The sequence below is a fragment of the Pipistrellus kuhlii genome, unplaced genomic scaffold (genome assembly GCF_014108245.1).
Source record: "Pipistrellus kuhlii isolate mPipKuh1 unplaced genomic scaffold, mPipKuh1.p scaffold_m20_p_12, whole genome shotgun sequence".
In the NCBI taxonomy this organism is placed as follows: domain Eukaryota; kingdom Metazoa; phylum Chordata; class Mammalia; order Chiroptera; family Vespertilionidae; genus Pipistrellus; species Pipistrellus kuhlii.
This window is the reverse complement of record NW_023425427.1, coordinates 26,880,521-26,898,337: the sequence shown is the minus strand read 5'-3', so window position 1 is coordinate 26,898,337 and position 17,817 is coordinate 26,880,521. Positions and strand designations below refer to the sequence as shown.

Below are 17,817 nucleotides of genomic sequence, written 5' to 3'. Positions count from 1 at the left end.
TGTCACCTTGTCTTAGTCATCCTTCCACTGACTCTCTTGTTAACTGATTTTCCCTTTGACCTGCTACATCAAACTACGTATAATGGAACCTTCTGCGAATTGCCCACAGCAAATTTTTTTGTCTCTGATGTATGTAGTTTTCATTGTTACAGTTTCTGGCATACATCCAGAAATCCATCTCTCCACCCAGGGGTTGGTGAGCACATAATAAGTGCCAGAGACTGGTGCGGACCTCGGAGCTAGTGTCGTGACAACAGAAAGGACTGTCTCAGGGAGCTCCCATCCCAGTAGGGAGAGACAGACAGTAAGCATGACAAATGAGTCTAACTGTCAGAGTCTGGTTAAGTGTTAGGAAGGAAAATAAGGAGGGTAAGGGGAAACACAGTTAAGAGAGGAGGAGTGTTATTTTTCAATAGAGTGTTTAAGGATGGCCTTTCTATAGAGGTGACATTAAGTTTTTCTTTTTTTAAAATTTATTGATTTGAGAGAGAAAGCGAGAGAAACATTGATTTGTTTTTCTACTTATTTACACAATCATTGGTTGATTCTTGTATGTATCCTGACAGGGGATTGAACCCATAAACTTGGAGTATTGGGATGATGCTCTAACTAACTGAGATACCTGGCCAGGGCCTAGGTTGACATTTGAGTGGGGACCTGAAGGAAGTGAAGGAGCAGAAGGAATAGTAGGTCCAAAAAGGATGCTTGGTGGGTTCTAGAAACAGCAGGGAGGACAATGGGGTTGGGAAAATTGTGAATAAGGGAGAAGGAAGTGTGAAAAGGTCAGAGATACTGGGTCCTCTAAGGCATTGCGGGTTGTGTTTGGATTTTGCCCTGAGTAGGATGGGAAGCAGTTGAAGGATTTGAGCTCAAGGGTGATTAGATTGCAACGTTTTAGAAGAATCACTTCCAGAAGTGGATAACCAGGGAGTCCGGACAGGATGCAGAGGAGAAAGAAACAAAAAAGGAAACCTAATCTCATTGACCTCTCTCTCTTACGTTGCATGATTCCTGGGGTAGAAAGGAGTGGGGGAAAAGGAGGCAGTCATCCTCATTCTAGAAAGCAACCTGCATTTACTCATTTGAGACCTGAGGTGACATCACTCTTTTCCCTCTCTCCTGTTCATCATCACCTTTGTCCTTTCTCACTGACCTTTAACAAATATGTTTGGTTGGATGCTATATTAGTTACTTTAATTCACCTTTGGTTCTATTCCAGATGGAGTCTCTCCTCTGCTCTTCATCTTTGTTATTATTGAATGCATAGGAGAGAGTAGGCATTGCTTATTAGGTTTTTGAATATTCTGTAGTTCAAATGTTCTTGTATTCTTTAATATCCCTGGTCTCAAGGATTCTAGGCTGCAGAGCAATGTTGCTAATTCATCCTGATGTACCGGTTGTTCAGTAATGACTACCCCGCACCCTGCTGCCCCCACACTCTGCCCCTTTCCACTTGTCCTCAATCCAGTGGTTAGAGGTAACCTATAGCTCCCATGGACCTTCCTGACTGGTTAAGTGCCTGTACTTGTGCCCGCTGTTCCATATTTTGAGTATCACCCAAGAACTAGCTTAGTTTTGCATTATTTTTCTGAATGAGAATTCCTGTTGGACAATGCTGGAAGCTTGGTTTGGTCTTTCTCTTCCATGATCAATAGCCATCTGCTCTGGTGGGCACATTCTAAACTGACCTGGTCTCCTTAGAGTCATTGGGACCAGGCAAGATGGAAGAGCTGGTCTGGACTCTGTGGGACCATTGTTGACTTGTGCAGCACCCCAGAGAGCCCTGGTCCCTGTTTTTAGCTGCTCTTCAACCCTGAGGAGATAGGGACAGCAATGTCCACCTCCACTCTTGGTGATCCACCAAACAGGTAGAACACTGGACAGCTTGTGGCTCCCGATTCTTCCTACTCACCCATTTCTCCCCTGTCTTGCTTGAAAGCAAGGTAGTTCTGGCACCACCCAGTCCTGTTTGGTTCCTATTTCTCATCAAACCTCCAGTGCAGTAATGTGTCGTACTGAGAACTGGCTGGACTTGACAGACCGGTGTAAGACCATGCTGATAGAGAATGAACAGCATTTCCTGTGTGCTGGGGGTATAATATGGAGTTCCAAAGAGAAACCAGCAGGACCCTGCTCTATCACATAATATTTGCCGGACTTTGCTAGGCTTATAGCATTAAATATACAAGAAGGAGCCCTAGAATGGGGTTCCAAAAGCTGAAGCCCAGCCCTGCCACTCACACCGTGTAACCTGGGGCAAGTTTCTTAACCTCACTAAGCTTGGTTGTGAAATGGAGATAATGCTCATGGCCAGCCCTGCTCTAAGGGGTTTTTGTGAGAATAAAATGAGGTTAAGTATGCTTTGCAAGTATAAGGTGCTGCTGTTGGTTTTGTTGTAATGCATTATGCGGACGGAGGTGGAGGTGAAGGGAAACAGATATTTTTCAAGGCCATATATATAATTTCAGAGAGGAAGGCGGAGGGAGAGAGAGAGAGAGAAACATCAATGATGAAAGAGAATCATTGATTGCTGCCTCTTGCACACCCCCTCCCGGGGATCGAGCCTATAACCTGGGCATGTGCCCTTGACCGGAATTGAACCTGATACCCTTCAGCCTCAGGCTGATGCTCTATTCACTGAGCCAAACCGGTTAGGGCAGCCCCTGCCTTTTAACCAGGTCACGACACCATGACGACCAATAATGGCTATGCAGGACCCTTCCCTATGAGAGAAAGCATAGGTGGTTGCGAAGAGCAGGGACTCAAGAATTTTACTGTCATGGTTCAAGTCTGGGGTCTACCGTGTACCTGGTCTGTGGCCTTGGGTCTGTTTCTTACCTATAATGTGGCAATAAGAGTAACTCCCACCTGATAATGTCCCTGGTGAGGATTAAATTAGTTAATATTTGTAAGTGTTCAGACTAATCTCTGGGATATAATAATACCATAAATTGTTAAATAAAAATACACCTGTCAATTTATTTATTTTTTCCTTTTTATTATTTTTTTGAGGCTCCGCATTGACAAACCTGAAAAGTGTCAAAAGTATCCCACAGTCTTCTGGAATTTTAAAAATAAAAAAAATATATTTGCATAAGTCAACACAATTAATACCTTGGGAATTATATAGTACAGGAATGAGAATATTATAACCCCAAGTTGTACTCATCACTGTAACGTTGCAGTGGCCAACATTTTACTTGTTCTGATACCTTGTGGTTCTTCAAGGGGAGAAAGAGGAGGAATGTGGTTAAAAACCAAAGAACAAGCTGGAAATAGAGAAATGCTTAATTGACTGTGTCCCTATCTTCCCATTTCTGTCTCATGTATATGATGCCAGGAACTTAAAAGTAGTTCCTTATCGAACAATTTACATTAAGAGCCCTGTAAGCGGAGAAACCGGAAAGTGTGAGCATTACCGGTAAAACGTTATCTGAGTTTTAAAATCATGAAATTACCTTGTCGTCTATACCAGCGGTCGCCAACCGGGGGTCCGTGGACGACAGCTGGTCCGTGAGGTCCGGAAGGTTGGTGCCATCAACTAAAGAACTTGGTAGACCACCTCCTCAGCTGTGTTCAGGACAAGCTGCCACTAGTTTCTTTGGGAAAAGATATTTTATGGGTAGCAAGTAGTGTTGTGTGTCTGGGAACTATTGATTAAAAAGAAAATAAAACACCCACTCTCCTTTCTCAAGATGAAAAAAAAAAAAAAAATAGTGAGACCTTATTATACCTGACTGAAATTGACCGTCTGCTGTTGCCTCAGTTAAAAAACAAGTCTGCCCTAATATGTGGCTTGTGGTAGACGCCGCTGTTGAATAGCAGCCATTAATTTAAAAACCAAACCGAAAGAAAGCTGAGAAGTAGCAAAATGACTGTACTTAGCGACATTTTCCAGATGCCACTTGACCAAACCACGCAGGACAAGAATTACTTAAAAGACATTTAAGAGTTTTAACTGTCCTAGGCTTTTATTGCCTTCTACACAATCGAGGTATAATTTTCATTACATAAAATTGACCGCTTTAGATGGAAGAAGGCTTAGAGGGGATACCTGGCGATAGAGGAAAAAGAACGCACACAACAAAAGAATCCCTGAGCACCCAAGCAAAGGTCAGTCTGTACCACCACCAGTGAGTGAGTTCTGCCAGAAAAGGAAGAGCTGCTGGACTCCGATCACACTTAGAACCAGACTGACTTCTTAAAAAAATTTTTTTAACCACTTTCAAGTTTAGTACATTTATAGTGTTGTCAGCCATCATCTCTGTCTGGTTCCAAAAGAAACCCCATACCCATTAAGCATTTGTTATCCATTCTTCTGGGCTTTATTCCTTTGTGTGTGTGTGTGTGTGTGTGTGTGTGTGTGTGTGAAAGACTAAATGCAGGGAGTGTGTGTACACTTTGTTTTTGTTGAGGTATTTGTATGATACTTTTTCACAATGTGCCTTTTGCTTCCAAGGGTGAGTGATCTTATTAAATGAGAAAATTTAGGCAGATTTGGCTTCCACGTTTTCAGAAGTCAGACCAAAACTGTAGGTAGAGATGACTCCTTAATTTCAATGAAAGCGCCGATTGAGGAGGACTCACTGTTAGACATGAGTGGGTAGGGTTAGCGCTTAGAGAAGTACAGAATGAGAATGGCCCGGGATGGCTCTAAGACCAGAAAGATCTCTTCAAGGCATTGAGCTCTTTCAAAACTCCAGGACACTTAGTCACTCCAAGAAAAATGCTACATTTTCACATCTATTCTGTTTTCCTTTCTTCTTTATTACCCTATTTCATTCTCTTCTCCCATCTCTGACAGTCATCTGAAGGAGAGATAATCAAATGGTATTGCCAGCAAAGGCCGACCTTGGGCGGCCACTGTGTTTACCTGGGATGCTACCTATGATGGTAAGCAAGTCCCCTTTCTAGCTTCTCTGAGAGGGAGTTACAAAAGGAAATAGTTTGTTTCCCTAGTCACTTTCTATGTCCATCACACATCGGTAGTCATATCGATCATAGATCATCAGAACATTTTAGAGAAGAGTTAGAGAAAATCTTAGAGGGCATGCTTTGTTTTGTCCTCCTAAATGCCCATTTCAAATAATATTAAAATGGGTATCATCAAGTCTATGTAGTTTCAATTAATTTTGCATAGCTTGTGCTATGTTTAAGTCTAGTCTCTGTAAATAAAAATGTAAATGCAACAAATGCTTCAGAAAGTTGCCTTTTAAAGGAACTTAGCCATTTTTTGTTATCATTAATCATTAATGACAATTTTGATATTTGAATTTATAACGCATGTAAATATTCATGTATTGTGGTGGTTTAAAGCATGATGTAGCTGTTATACTTTTATTTATATTTGGAAGAAATAGTTATAACAATGATATAGGTCAGCTTTGATACTAAATAAATTGCTAGTGCAAAGTCATATTTACTACTCTCGTCAGTGACTGAGAGAGGAGATAAACAAATGGAAAAAGAAATGGATGAAATAATTTGTTTTGCTAGTATAGATTTTATTTGTATGGAAGAATAACTATAATGGGAAACTTCAAAGCCTCTTATGAAGAAAGTATTTTTACAACTAAAATTATGAAAGTAATAAAAGTAATAATATTTGGAAAATACTTATTTCATACATTATTGTGATCTTATCCTGTGTGAAATTTTGTGCCCTACATTTTCCACTCAACATGACAATGTAAACATTTCTCAATATCTGAAACTCCCTCTGAATAGACATCATCCTATTTACTCATAAGTCATGCTGATAAGTGTTATCTATTAATGGGAAAAAGGAGATGTTTAATTAAAGTGCCTGGATTTGTTCAGAGAGTGTGTCAGACAGTTGGCTGGTATGGGCTAAAGCACATACTGTAATCAATTAATCCCTTACCTGCTTATGGTCATATCTATCAGCTCCATATCTATCAGCTCCATATCTTTCATGGTTAAATTCTGTATTAACTATTCTCACATATAAAATGTTCATTTTCTCTGAACATAAAGAGATAGGATAATAGTTTTCTCAAAGCAAGTATTTAGCAGATGTCTATATGAAAGTGATTAAGTAATCATTTAGGAAAGAGCCAAGCTTCTAGTCATTTGTCATGGTTTTAATTCTAGACATTTATCCTTTTACTAGAGGCTTGGTGCATATATTTGTGTACTGGTGGAGTCCCTTAGCTTGGCTTGCACCTTGTCACAATCTGGGACCCCGAGGGGATGTCGGAGAGCTGGTTTTGGCTTGATTCCCACAGGTCAGGCCAAAACCAGTGCTGGATAGATGGCAAGCAGTGGTAGAGGTGGGGGTGAGGCCAGCTGCCTGCTGCTGAGGGAAGGAAAGCCCCGATAGGCCCTGATCTCAGGCCTAGAGACCCTACTCGAGGGATCCTGGGTTGTAAGAGGGTGGAGGCTGGGCTGAGGGACCTCCCCTCCCCACCAAGTGTATGAGTTTTTGTGCACCAGGCCTCTAGTTTTTATATAAAATGCCCTCCTTTCATTGTGGAAGAATATGATGTGTGTATTTAGGAATCTTTATTATTGTTCAAATGGGAAAAATTCAGCTTCAAGAACATGTGCCAATTTGTTAATAATGTTTTGTGAAATGATTTATATAATTTAAAACCACGTTGAATATTTTATTATATGGAATTTATATAATTTTCATAATCATATTCTAATTCATGAAAATATCACATGGAGTCAAACTTAAAAAACATTTTTTTTTCTTTTAGCCAGATGAATTATACTTTGAGGAAGGTGATATTATCTACATTACTGACATGGTAAGCCCAGCTAAAATTTTGTAATCTCCTGTATGAATTAAAGATATATAAGACTGTTTTGTAAAGCCATAACATTATTTAAATGTGTTTCTATGTAGAAATAGATATGCTCAAGTCTGTTCATTTTAGCACAGTTTATTAGAAATTCCCCATATGTTGAAAAACAAGAAGATACTTGATTAAACATTGCAGAATTGGAGTATGATGTAGCTACAAAGAATAAGGAATACCCATAAGGTGGAGTAATTTAAGTGAAAAAAGCAAGATGAAAAAAAGTGGATTGCAGGCCATCACTTATCTAAGAAAAGGTGAGAGGATATACATAAACCTATTTTCTTCAATTTGTAATAAAAAGTCAAAGGAGGAGTCATAAAATAAAATTTGAAAAATAGTATCTTCTGTGCGGGGGGGGGGGGAGGAAAATAAGAGTAGAGGGAACATAGATGGAAGATAGACTTTTTAAAAATTATACTTTATTTTGGAGATCTCACTTTGGAACCATGTAAACTTTTTCATAGTCATACAATTAAATTGGTAAAAAGCAATCCCCGAAAATTAAAAGCAGCCTGAATCAAGTGAACTTGATTGTAATAACCATACAGAAAGGATCTATTCAAAGTGATGTTAAAACTCAGCAGTTGGAGTGACATCTCTAGTAGAAGATGGATGAAGAACAAAAAGAACTGCCCCCAAAAATGTGTAAACTTTTTAAGCATGATTTTGTTGGAGATTGTTAGGATCACTATTCTGAGAGAGTTGCATGTGTAATGTGTAGCAAATGAGTCATTAGGTCAGTGATGTTGAAAACTGGGATTTTCAGCCTGCAAGAAAGGATATATGGCTGTAAGATCAATGAGGGTAAGTAAAAACCCTGTAGCTCTGCATTTGAATAGAACATATTTTACCTAAAATGAAACAAGACATGATCTCCTGTTCTATACTTTGAAAAGGCCTAGAAAAAAAAAACCACACCAACTAATAATTCTATATGGTTTCCCATTAAAAGGATCAAAGCTCTTTTGAGAAATGCCAGTACCAGGTCTGGGACAGTTAAGGTACAAGATAACCCCTAACACCTTGTTTTTAGAATGAAAGGAAGCTACCAAGACCACCTAGGGTCACATTGGAAAGACACAGGAACTGTGTTGGGGAGGCCGTCACTAGCCAAAGACAGGACAACTTAGCAATCAGAGTAGCGGTTCCAAAGGATTGAAACACATTTACTGTGCATAAATTATGAATCCCTAATGATATATCAAAATAAACATTATAAGATACCCTGAGAGGATGTGAGGGAACCAGCTTTTTATTATGACATCTGTTATGGAAAATAATCAACATTTATTCTGCCTTTTTTTTCATGAATTTCATCTCTTGAGAGCCTGGGAGTTGATGAGGGAGAGTTTCTCTTTAAAGAGGTATTCTAGTTATTTAAATGAAGTGGGAATGATGGAGTTAGAATGTTTTCCTCTTTGCAACCCCTATGAAATAATGGATCCAGGTAATGCTCTTCAGTGGTTACTAACATTCCAAAAGGAGAGGTTACCAGACATTGTGTGTCTTTCGATGAGAGAGATCAAGATGAAATAGTCTTGCCAAAAAAAATTGAATCTAAAGATAATTAAGCCTCTAAAATTAATGAACAATTTAGAGGCAATTCAGGGAACAGAAGAACACATCTTTGCTAACACAGGAATTCAACAGGCACAATCCAGGCTGTTGGAAACTACAAAACAAATGGATTTTTTTCCAATAACTAAACTGTGAAAGAGTGAAAAAAACAAATGGAAAGGGAACCTATAGAATAAAAGAGACTTAAGAGGCAAATCAATCAATCCTACCATATGGCTCTTATTTGGATTCCAAGTTATAGAACAACCAGAAAATTTAAGTATTTATTTAGATATTTGATGATACTAAGGAATTGTTGAAAAATTTGAATCTGTGATAATGTATTGCAATTATGTCTGAGAAAGTTCTTATCTTTCAGAGATACATATTGGAATATTTGCAGATATTGAAATAATATGATGTCTAGAATTTATTTCATGTTAATCTGAAGGGGAGGGAAGTTATAGGTGGGGGTGTATACCAAGTAATATTGTCCATAAGTAAATAATTCATGTGGTTGAAAATGGGTACGTGTAGGTTCATTTAGTGTTCTTCCTTCTTTTGTATAGGTTTGGATTATTCTGTATTAAAATTTCACCTAAAAAATAAAGGTGACATAAAGAGATCTTTAGAAAATAAACAAACAAAAAGTCTTGATGCTAATAAAAATTAGTGTGGACAAAAATATTCTATAGATAGTCTGTATACACTAAATGTAATTCTTTTTCTTTTCATTCGTATTATCTTGGTTTGATCTGTTTGGTTGTTGAGGCTCTGTGATGAAGTGCCTTTACTTTGCAGCAGACAGACATGTGAATGTTTATAATTTAGTGGTAAGATGAATGTACACCCGTACCTAGGAAGCTTTGCCTGTAAGCAGGGCTGATGAGCTGGTTACGCTCCATGGGAGTCCAATGGTGTTAAAAGGGATTGAATGTTCATTGGATTTGGTATCACTTAAAACTCTTCTTTCCCCAGAGTGATACCAGCTGGTGGAAAGGCACCTGCAAAGGCAGGACTGGACTAATCCCAAGCAACTACGGTAAGCATGGCGTGGCTGCACTTTGGCATGCTCTGTGCACTTCCAATTCTCTGGTCCCTGAGGCCTCTCTGCTTGTTGCTCTGGCTGAGAAATCAATGGAGTCATTGTCAGTCTAGGACAGTGGTCGGCAAACTGCGGCTTGCAAGCCGAGGTGGTTTGCCGCTCTGTTGACTAATGAGTTTGCCGACCACTGGTCTAGGACATTTTCTTCTCCATGAGCCTGCTGTTAATGACATGGTGATGGTCAGTAGACGTGCTTGAGCCTTGACTCATTGGCTTAAGAAAATGCATTGTAGCATTCTTGAAAGGACCCAGGATTTCCAAGGAAACACACTTTACTTCATTCAACTCTTAGAACTTTTTTCCTGTTAAACTACATGTCACGGATGGTTTCTTAGACTAGCCCTTCCTTTTCTGATGGAGTCACCCTGCCTTGTTAGTCCATTCTTGGGGCAGTGATGCTCATCAGAGGCCTCTTAGGGGCGGGTTGGGCAGCTGGAGCAGGGAGGTGTGGCCCCTGCCATGAACACACTTGTAGCTGGATGGGGGAGAAAGCAGGGTTTCCTATAGAAATCGGCAAAGTGAATAGAGCCCAGGATTGATTAACAAGGGTCCAGGGTTCTAACCAGGGACCTTACTGAAGGCACTGAGCTGCTACCTCTGGGACTGTTCCCTTATATGCGTGATGAGAGGGTCGATTTAAATAACTTGTAAGGTTCCTTTTGACTTTAGCACCGGATGCATCCTTAGACCAATGGCGCTGGTATCAGGCGCCCGTCCCAAGCACTGGAAGGGGACTTAGAAAATTTCAAGGCAGGCACTTTAAAACTCCTAGTGGGGGGAGGGAAGAAAGAGGGTGGAGAGCTGAGGCTTGGGGCCCAGCACAGGGCCCCACCTGTCCTGGTTTTAGGGCGATACCGTTCTGGATGTAAAAAGACTTGAAACATTTCTCCATTTCTCTAACCTTTAAAATCCCCAAATGTACCCGATTCCCGAGGTTTGTAAAATGTTCGTAGACACTGAGTGTAAAATGTGGCTTTGGATCCCAGTTAGCCAAGGGAGTATCCAGTTCCAGCTCTTTGTGGAGGGAGGGGCTGTCTGAAGTTTCATTTGAACGATAGTCCTGTCACCCCTGCTGATTCTAGCTAGGATAGCAGTGGACACACCTTCCTTGGAGGCAGGTGGGTGTACTCCTTTCTGCATACAGGAAGCAAAATATTTTCCTCTCTCCCTCCTCCCCTCATACACACACACACACACACACACACACACACACACACACTGGAAACATCATAGCGGGTGTTTTTTTTTCAGAACGTAAAAATGAACATCAAGGTCTTTCTTTTGTATTTTCATGACTAAATTTGTTTACTAAATACTTGAACAAACTGGTATGCAGGCCATGGATCTGCTAGTTTTGTTTATACTTCCAGTTAATTGCTATGCTATTATATTGTTGCTTAGCTTGGTTTCATTGAACACGTAATTCAGCGTCTTTTAAAGCGGGAAACATCATTTAGATTTTCTGCTACTCTAATAACACTCTCAGTGACGGAAGCTGGGTTGCAGAAGGCCCTGGCCCTGTGGGAGCTGGGTGTGTGTGTGTGTGTGTGTGTGTGTGTGTGAAGGCTTTAGTGAACCGTTTGGGTGACACGCTCAACCCTGGGTTTATACTTTATCTTTCCCGTCTAGTGGCTGAGCAGGCAGAATCCATTGACAATCCACTGCATGAAGCTGCAAAAAGAGGTAGGTGTGATTTTTTTTGATTGAGATATATGGAGCAGTGACACACGGAGATTTTAATTATACAGTCTGGTGGCTTTTGACAAGTGCATACAGCCATGTAACTAATACCCAGATCAAGGTCCAAGATTTAGAACGTTTCCGTCATCCCAGAAAGTTCCCTTTCTAGTTAAATCCCTCTCTCCCCCAGGGGCAGTCTCTGTTCCGCCTTCTGTCATCCTAGAGAGACAAGTGTAATTTCGGTTTTAAAATGTCAGTCACTCGCGCTTTTGAGTGCCGTATATACCCCATGCTCAGTGGCAAGTGGAAAGGAATGGTCTGTGACTCCCAGAGCCTAAAGTCTGGAAAGAGAGAGATGTGTGTGACAGAACAAGATGGTGTGATATGTGTAGCAATGGAAGTGTGTTTGAGTTAAACAGACTCCAGAGGCCAGAATGAGCTAACAGGAGGGCAGGAGAGTGGGGGTTTCTTGGGGAGATGGCATTTGGGAGAGTGTTGATGGTGTGTGTGTGTGATAAGGGTAGAGTCAGGGAGGGAGGGAGCCACAGGATGGGCCTTGCACCCGAGGCTTTATCCTCTGGATCAGTAGTTTTCCACTGAGGGTGATTCCTCCCTCCGTACCCTAGAACATGTGGCAGTATCTGGAGATATTTGACTGTCATGACTAGGGGAATGCCACTGGCACCTTTTGGGTAGAGGCTGGGGATGCTGCTGAATATACTATAGGCTACAGGACAGCACCGATAACAAAGAATTCTCCAACCTCAAATGTCAGTAAGTCTACTGTTGAGAAACCCTGCATGGGGAGTGTTTGCAAGGATTCTTTTATTCTATTTTAGGTCTTTTTGAAATCGGAATATGCAAAAGGAAATTATTGGCTTAAGATTGTGCATAAGTAGAGCTACAAAACTGACATTTACAACTCTTTTTTTGTGTGTAAATTAGATATTTAGGGCATTAGCCAGGAGATTTTAAATCAGTAGTTTTACTTTGACATATGAGTAGAAAATCAGAGTAGGTTATGTAGTGGTTTTTTTTTTTCTTGTGAGAACTGAAAGTACATTTTAAATATGAATATAGGTAGTGTCTGCTTGTTCTTAGGTTTGACTTTTCTTCCCTAAACTTTAGTAATTCACAAAGGAAAAATATCTATTTTTTACAAAGTAAAATACCTTAAGCAGACCCATTTAGGCAACTCTTCCCTTTAAACTACTATTAAAAATTGATGTTAATACTTTCCATTAATAAACTGGAAGTCAAAATATACCATAATAGATGCATTACTCAGCAGGTCTTATTTTCAGACTTGCTGATTAATCCATTGCAGGATGAAATTGATTTAAAGGCCAAACAAAAAACCAAATCCTTTTTCTTGTGTTTTTATAAATGTAAAATTTTTTTTCAGGCAACTTGAGCTGGTTGAGAGAGTGTCTGGACAACCGCGTCGGGGTCAATGGCTTAGACAAAGCTGGCAGCACTGCCTTGTACTGGGCTTGTCACGGGGGCCACAAAGGTATTGCATTTTGTTACTGTAAATGCTTCTGAAAAGTGTACTTCATCCAGGAGGGTCGGATTTACAGAAGTGAAGAAAAAATCGGTTATTCTTTTCAAATCCTTTTAGAACATCAGCCAATAGCCCAGATGCTAGAAGCTTTCTTTGTAACACAGTAGGTTGAATGTCATCAGTCAGCCTTCCTACATGGACCTCTCTGACTTGAAGGAGTGGAAGCTTCCTTTCCTCAGACTTGGCAAAGTTACAGGAAAACAACAGTCATTTAAAAACAAACCCCAGTATCTAATCTTACCGAAGAAAGGGGCAGAATGAACTCCTCTGGCTTAGCTTTTTCCATGAGATAGTCTTTGATCTTATACATTTGAAGATGAATGAAAACTGTTAGGATCAGGAGAAAGAGCATTTGCTTGAGTTAGTGACTCAGTTGGTAACTTTCTCTGTTATAGTCCCTAGTAATAATGACAGATGGAATTTCTAGATGTATTTCAAACTGGCCAAAATTCTGCCACAACCACTCCCTTTACACCTCTCTCTACAACCCAAAAACATAATCCCAACAACAATGAGAAACAAAAACCCCAACAAATTAAATAGCATAACTGAAGGAAAATTTATGGCTGTGTCCCAAAAGATATCCATTTTATTTTAGCAAGTAAACACAAATTAGTGATATAAATATTAGGTATCATAGCATTTGTAAAAATATTCCTATAATAGATGTCATGTGAAAATGCAAAAGCCAAATTATTTGAAAAAAAATATTCTTGAAGTAATTCTACCTTTTAGTGTCTTAATACTTCAATTTAGAAAAATTTGTTGTAAGGACTTTTTTAAGATTCTTCTGAAGAATTCACTTCTTTAAATGTATGATGCCTAGTTTTATCAGATTTTTAAAAAATTCTTTAAAAATTCTTATTTTTTCTACTTGAATTTCAGATATAGTAGAAATGCTATTTACTCAACCAAACATTGAACTGGACCAACAGGTAAGATTCTTTACGTGAAAGTCACTTAACACACCTGCCTTGTTCTTTTTGTGCAGCTTATGGGCATGAAAAAAGTCATATCATAGTGTCTTAACAATCATATCATGAATCATATGTCCTCAAGTAGAATCCTGAGAAAGTGGAGCTTGCTACTGATTATTTGGTTGACAGAATTATAGGTTGTAAATGATTTCTTTCCAAATTTTGCAGCCATGCCTCCATGTTATTCTACTCTCTGGGGTTGCCTTTGCGAGGTTTGATGCCATTTTGATTTCCATTCTTTTGTGTGTAATCTACTTTTTCTCTTAATTGGCCTCTTTAACTTCAGTGTTCTAAAATTTCACAGTGATGGGCTTCAGTGTGGGTCTTTTCCCAATAATGATGGTGAGTATTTTCAGCCTTGAAAAATATCTTGTATTAATTTCTTTTTTTTAAGTTTTTATGGTCATTTCCTGACCATTTTCTTTGTTCTTTGGTTCTGAATGCCCATTAGTGGTTATGTTAGACCTCTTAGGGTGAACCTCCAATTTTCTTAGCTTTTCTAAGATTTTTCTCACTTTTATCTCCATGCTTTATTTTGGTTACCTTCTCTATTTTATAACTTTTCTATTGCTGTGCAATAAATTACCGCAAATGTAGCACTCTAAAACAACACTCATTTACCTTATATTTTCTGTAGACCAAAATGCTGAACATGACATAGATGGGTTCTCTGCTCAGGTCTCAGAGGTTGGAATGTAGGTAATGGCTAGAGTGGGATTCTCATATGGAGATCACACCCTTTTCCAAGCTCTTGAGGTTGCCAGGAGAATTGGGTTTCTTGTGCTGGTGTAGTGTGGACCACTACAGAGACCAGTCATCTCTATGGACAGTTCACAGCATAACTGTTTGCGTTCTTTCTCAAGGCCAGTGGGAGATTGTATCTCTGACAATAAACCTGTTTTTTTGGGGGGGGAGGGGGGGTCAGGAAAGGGCACCCAATGTAATCTCCCTTTTGATGAACTCAACATCAACTGATTAGACTCCTACTTATGGGAGTGATATTTTATTATATTTACTGGCCTCAACCACAACTCAGAGGGAGGGAATTATACGGTGGGTATGTGCCAGGAGCAGGAGTCTTGGAGGCAAACTTAACATTCTGTTTCTCCCCCAAGCTCTTTCTTTTACTCTGATTGTTATTTTAAATAGCGTTCTTTATTTCTTGTTTCGTTACTTAACATATCTCTGATGTTAACTCTAGCTTTTGGAAACATTTTCTGCTATTCACAGTACTGTATCTTTTTCCTCAGAGATTCATTTGATTTTTTGTTGTTGTTGTTTTGGTTCTTTTTCAAATACAGACTTTCCTCAAATGCCCAGTGTCTTTGTCCCTGCATGTTTAAGTGTACTAGTAATTATAAGCCCTGTGTGCTTGTGGGGCTTGTTGTCTGGTGGGCTTCTCCACAGGTTTTGCTGGGTTGCCCCTATGTGCCAGCAGGAGGACTCCCTCCCTCCTCCGCATGTGGGGCTGATCAGCTTCAACAGAAAAATAACCTCCAGCCTCCTGTCTGGGTACATGTGAGGTTGTACACATTGGGGCCAGGAAGTGATAAAGGCAGTGGGGAGAGCAGTCTTACTGCTCAGGTTTTAGGTTTTCCAGCTAGCCCCTGGTTGTATTTCCTGGCCTTATTGCCGCCTTCTTTTGTACTTAGTGTCTATGAGCTTGGAAACTCTCTGGTTAATTTCTTGACAGAGTAATTCTAGCATCTGCACTGGATCCTCCAGCAGCAGGGGGAGAGGCAGGCGATCTGGGGTACTGGGGTTACTTCTTGCAAACATTTCCCCCCATACCCTTGTTTTCACCCCCATGCCTCATTCCTGCTCTTGTGTCTCTAGGCATCTCCTGTGCCCAGTTCCTGCCAGGTTTCTGTGGAGGGAAGTCTGTTGGCTTCTATCTGGTGTCTTGTTCTGCGCTTCCGCTTGGGCTCTGTCGCTGCAGTTTCTATTCCTTCATTCCATTCCATCTCCCTACATGACTCATCTCCCATCTCTTTAGTCTCCTTACCCTCTTTGGAATCTTATATGACTTTATAACTTTCTTCTCATTTGAGGTTTACTTAGAGCAATAATTTACAACCACTGTGCTGCAAGAATTTTTAAAATGTGCAATACATGACTATTTAGTTAGAGGCACTGAACCTCTTTACCTTTAGATTGTCAAATAAAAATGACTACAGACAATACAACAGTAGCTGTCCTGTGTAAATGCCCTGTCTTGAACCATAAATATATATATATATATAGGACATATACTGGTCATGTTGTATAATAAGTTTGTGTTTGTTTAGTTAATCCTTAGTGCCAGAAATCCTTATATATATGTATAGGCACCTGATTTAAAAAAAAAAAGTCACTTTTAGCCCTAGCTGGTTTGGCTCAGTGGATAGAGCTTCGGGCTGCGGACTGAAGGGTCTCGAGATTGATTCCAGTCAAGGGCACATGCTCAGGATGCAGGCTGGATCCCAAGTAGAGGGCATGCAGGAGGCAGCCAATCAATGATGTTTCTATCTCTTCCATTCCCTTCCTCTCTGAAATAAATAAAAATATTTTAAAAAATTAAAAGTCACTTTTACCCTGGTAGCTCAATTGGTTAGAGCACATGTGTCAAACACAAGGCCCGCGGGCCAAATCCGTCCCGCCAGGCTTTGCAATGTGGCCCGCACCGCGCTGTCATCACTGCACTCCGCTGCGTTTCCATCACAATGACAGTTTATGACTGTTCAGTAAACCATTCGGCCCGCGATTTAGGCTGGATTTTAGATTTTGGCCCCTTCTCTGATTGAGTTCGACACCCCTAGGTTAGAGTGTCATCCTGATAGACCAAGATTGCGGGTTCAATCCTGGTCAGGGCACATACAAGAATTAACCAATGGATGCATGAATAAGTGGAATAACAAATAGATGTTTTAAAAATTAATTAATTAAAAAAAAAGTCACTTTGGAGTAAAAAGGATAGGTAATTAAAATTAATTATTATTATTATTATTATTATTATTATTATTATTTTTAAACTAAAGTTATACATTTTTTTTCTTGTTGGCCTGGCAAAAATATATTTTTGGGTGTGCTGGACAATTGTAGTAATTTTTTTATGTGTACCATGAGTTGAAAAAAGTTGAAAATCACTGTCTTTGAGTAAGCCTAAATTCTTGTGTTTTTGGTCTATACTCTATTTTTAAAATGTTACTTTCTTTGTTAATTTTTTAAATTGAATTTATTTGGATGACATTGGTTAATAAAATTACATAGATTTCCGGTGTGCAATTCTATAATACATTATCTGTACATGTATTGTGTGTTCACTACCCCATTATGCTAAGTGAAATAAGAAAGTCAGAGAAAGACAAGTACTATATGATTTCTTTTTTTTTTTTTTTTTTTAAATCCTCACCTGAGGATATGTTTTACTGATTTTAGAGAGAGGGAGAAAGAGAGAGAGATATAGGAGAGAAACATCAACCAGTTGCCTCCCATATGTGCCCCACTGGGGATCAAACCCACAACCTAGGTATATGCCCCGACCAGGAATTAAACCAGCAACCTTTTGGTGCACAGGACGATGCTCCAGCTAACTGAGCCACACCAGCCAGGGAATCATATGATTTCACTCACGTGGAATCTACTAAATAAAATAAACTAACAAACAAAACAGAAACAGACTCATAGATAGTAAACTGACTGACAGCTTTCAGAGGGGATGGGGGTTGTGAGGGCTGGGTGAAAAAGGTGAGGGGATTAAGCTGCTTTCTCTTTTTATCGCCACAGAACAAGTTGGGCGACACAGCTTTGCATGCTGCTGCCTGGAAGGGTTATGCAGATATTGTCGAGTTGCTTCTGGCAAAAGGTAAAGTGTGCTGAGTTTATCTGGTCTTTGCTTCACCTGAAAAGTAGGCTACATCCAATGACACCAGTAGGAAGAATAGGAAGTGTAGGAAAAATAATAGCCTCCTTATTTTAAAACTGGGATTTTTAACCTCTACTCTGTCTGTATCGCAGAGTTGTTATGATAAGATGGAATTATTCTGATGATTTGTGTTTTTAGTTTTAAATTAAAACTGTGGTAAGCTTTCAAATTATGTATGTTAATTTTAGTAAGAACTTATT

The 17,817-nt window shown here is 39.6% G+C and overlaps 1 protein-coding gene across 2 annotated transcripts in view; it reads left to right on the top strand.

Annotated features, from left to right (window-relative positions):
- The window catches only part of OSTF1 (osteoclast stimulating factor 1), a 55,465-nt gene that overhangs the window by 27,688 nt on the left and 9,960 nt on the right, over positions 1–17,817 (top strand). For both annotated transcript variants that reach the window (XM_036433777.2, XM_036433776.2), the window contains exons 3-8: positions 6,726–6,776; positions 9,366–9,429; positions 11,122–11,175; positions 12,578–12,685; positions 13,622–13,671; positions 17,479–17,557. In XM_036433777.2, coding sequence (XP_036289670.1) covers positions 6,726–6,776; positions 9,366–9,429; positions 11,122–11,175; positions 12,578–12,685; positions 13,622–13,671; positions 17,479–17,557 — 406 coding nt within the window. The remainder of the gene's footprint in view (positions 1–6,725; positions 6,777–9,365; positions 9,430–11,121; positions 11,176–12,577; positions 12,686–13,621; positions 13,672–17,478; positions 17,558–17,817) is intronic.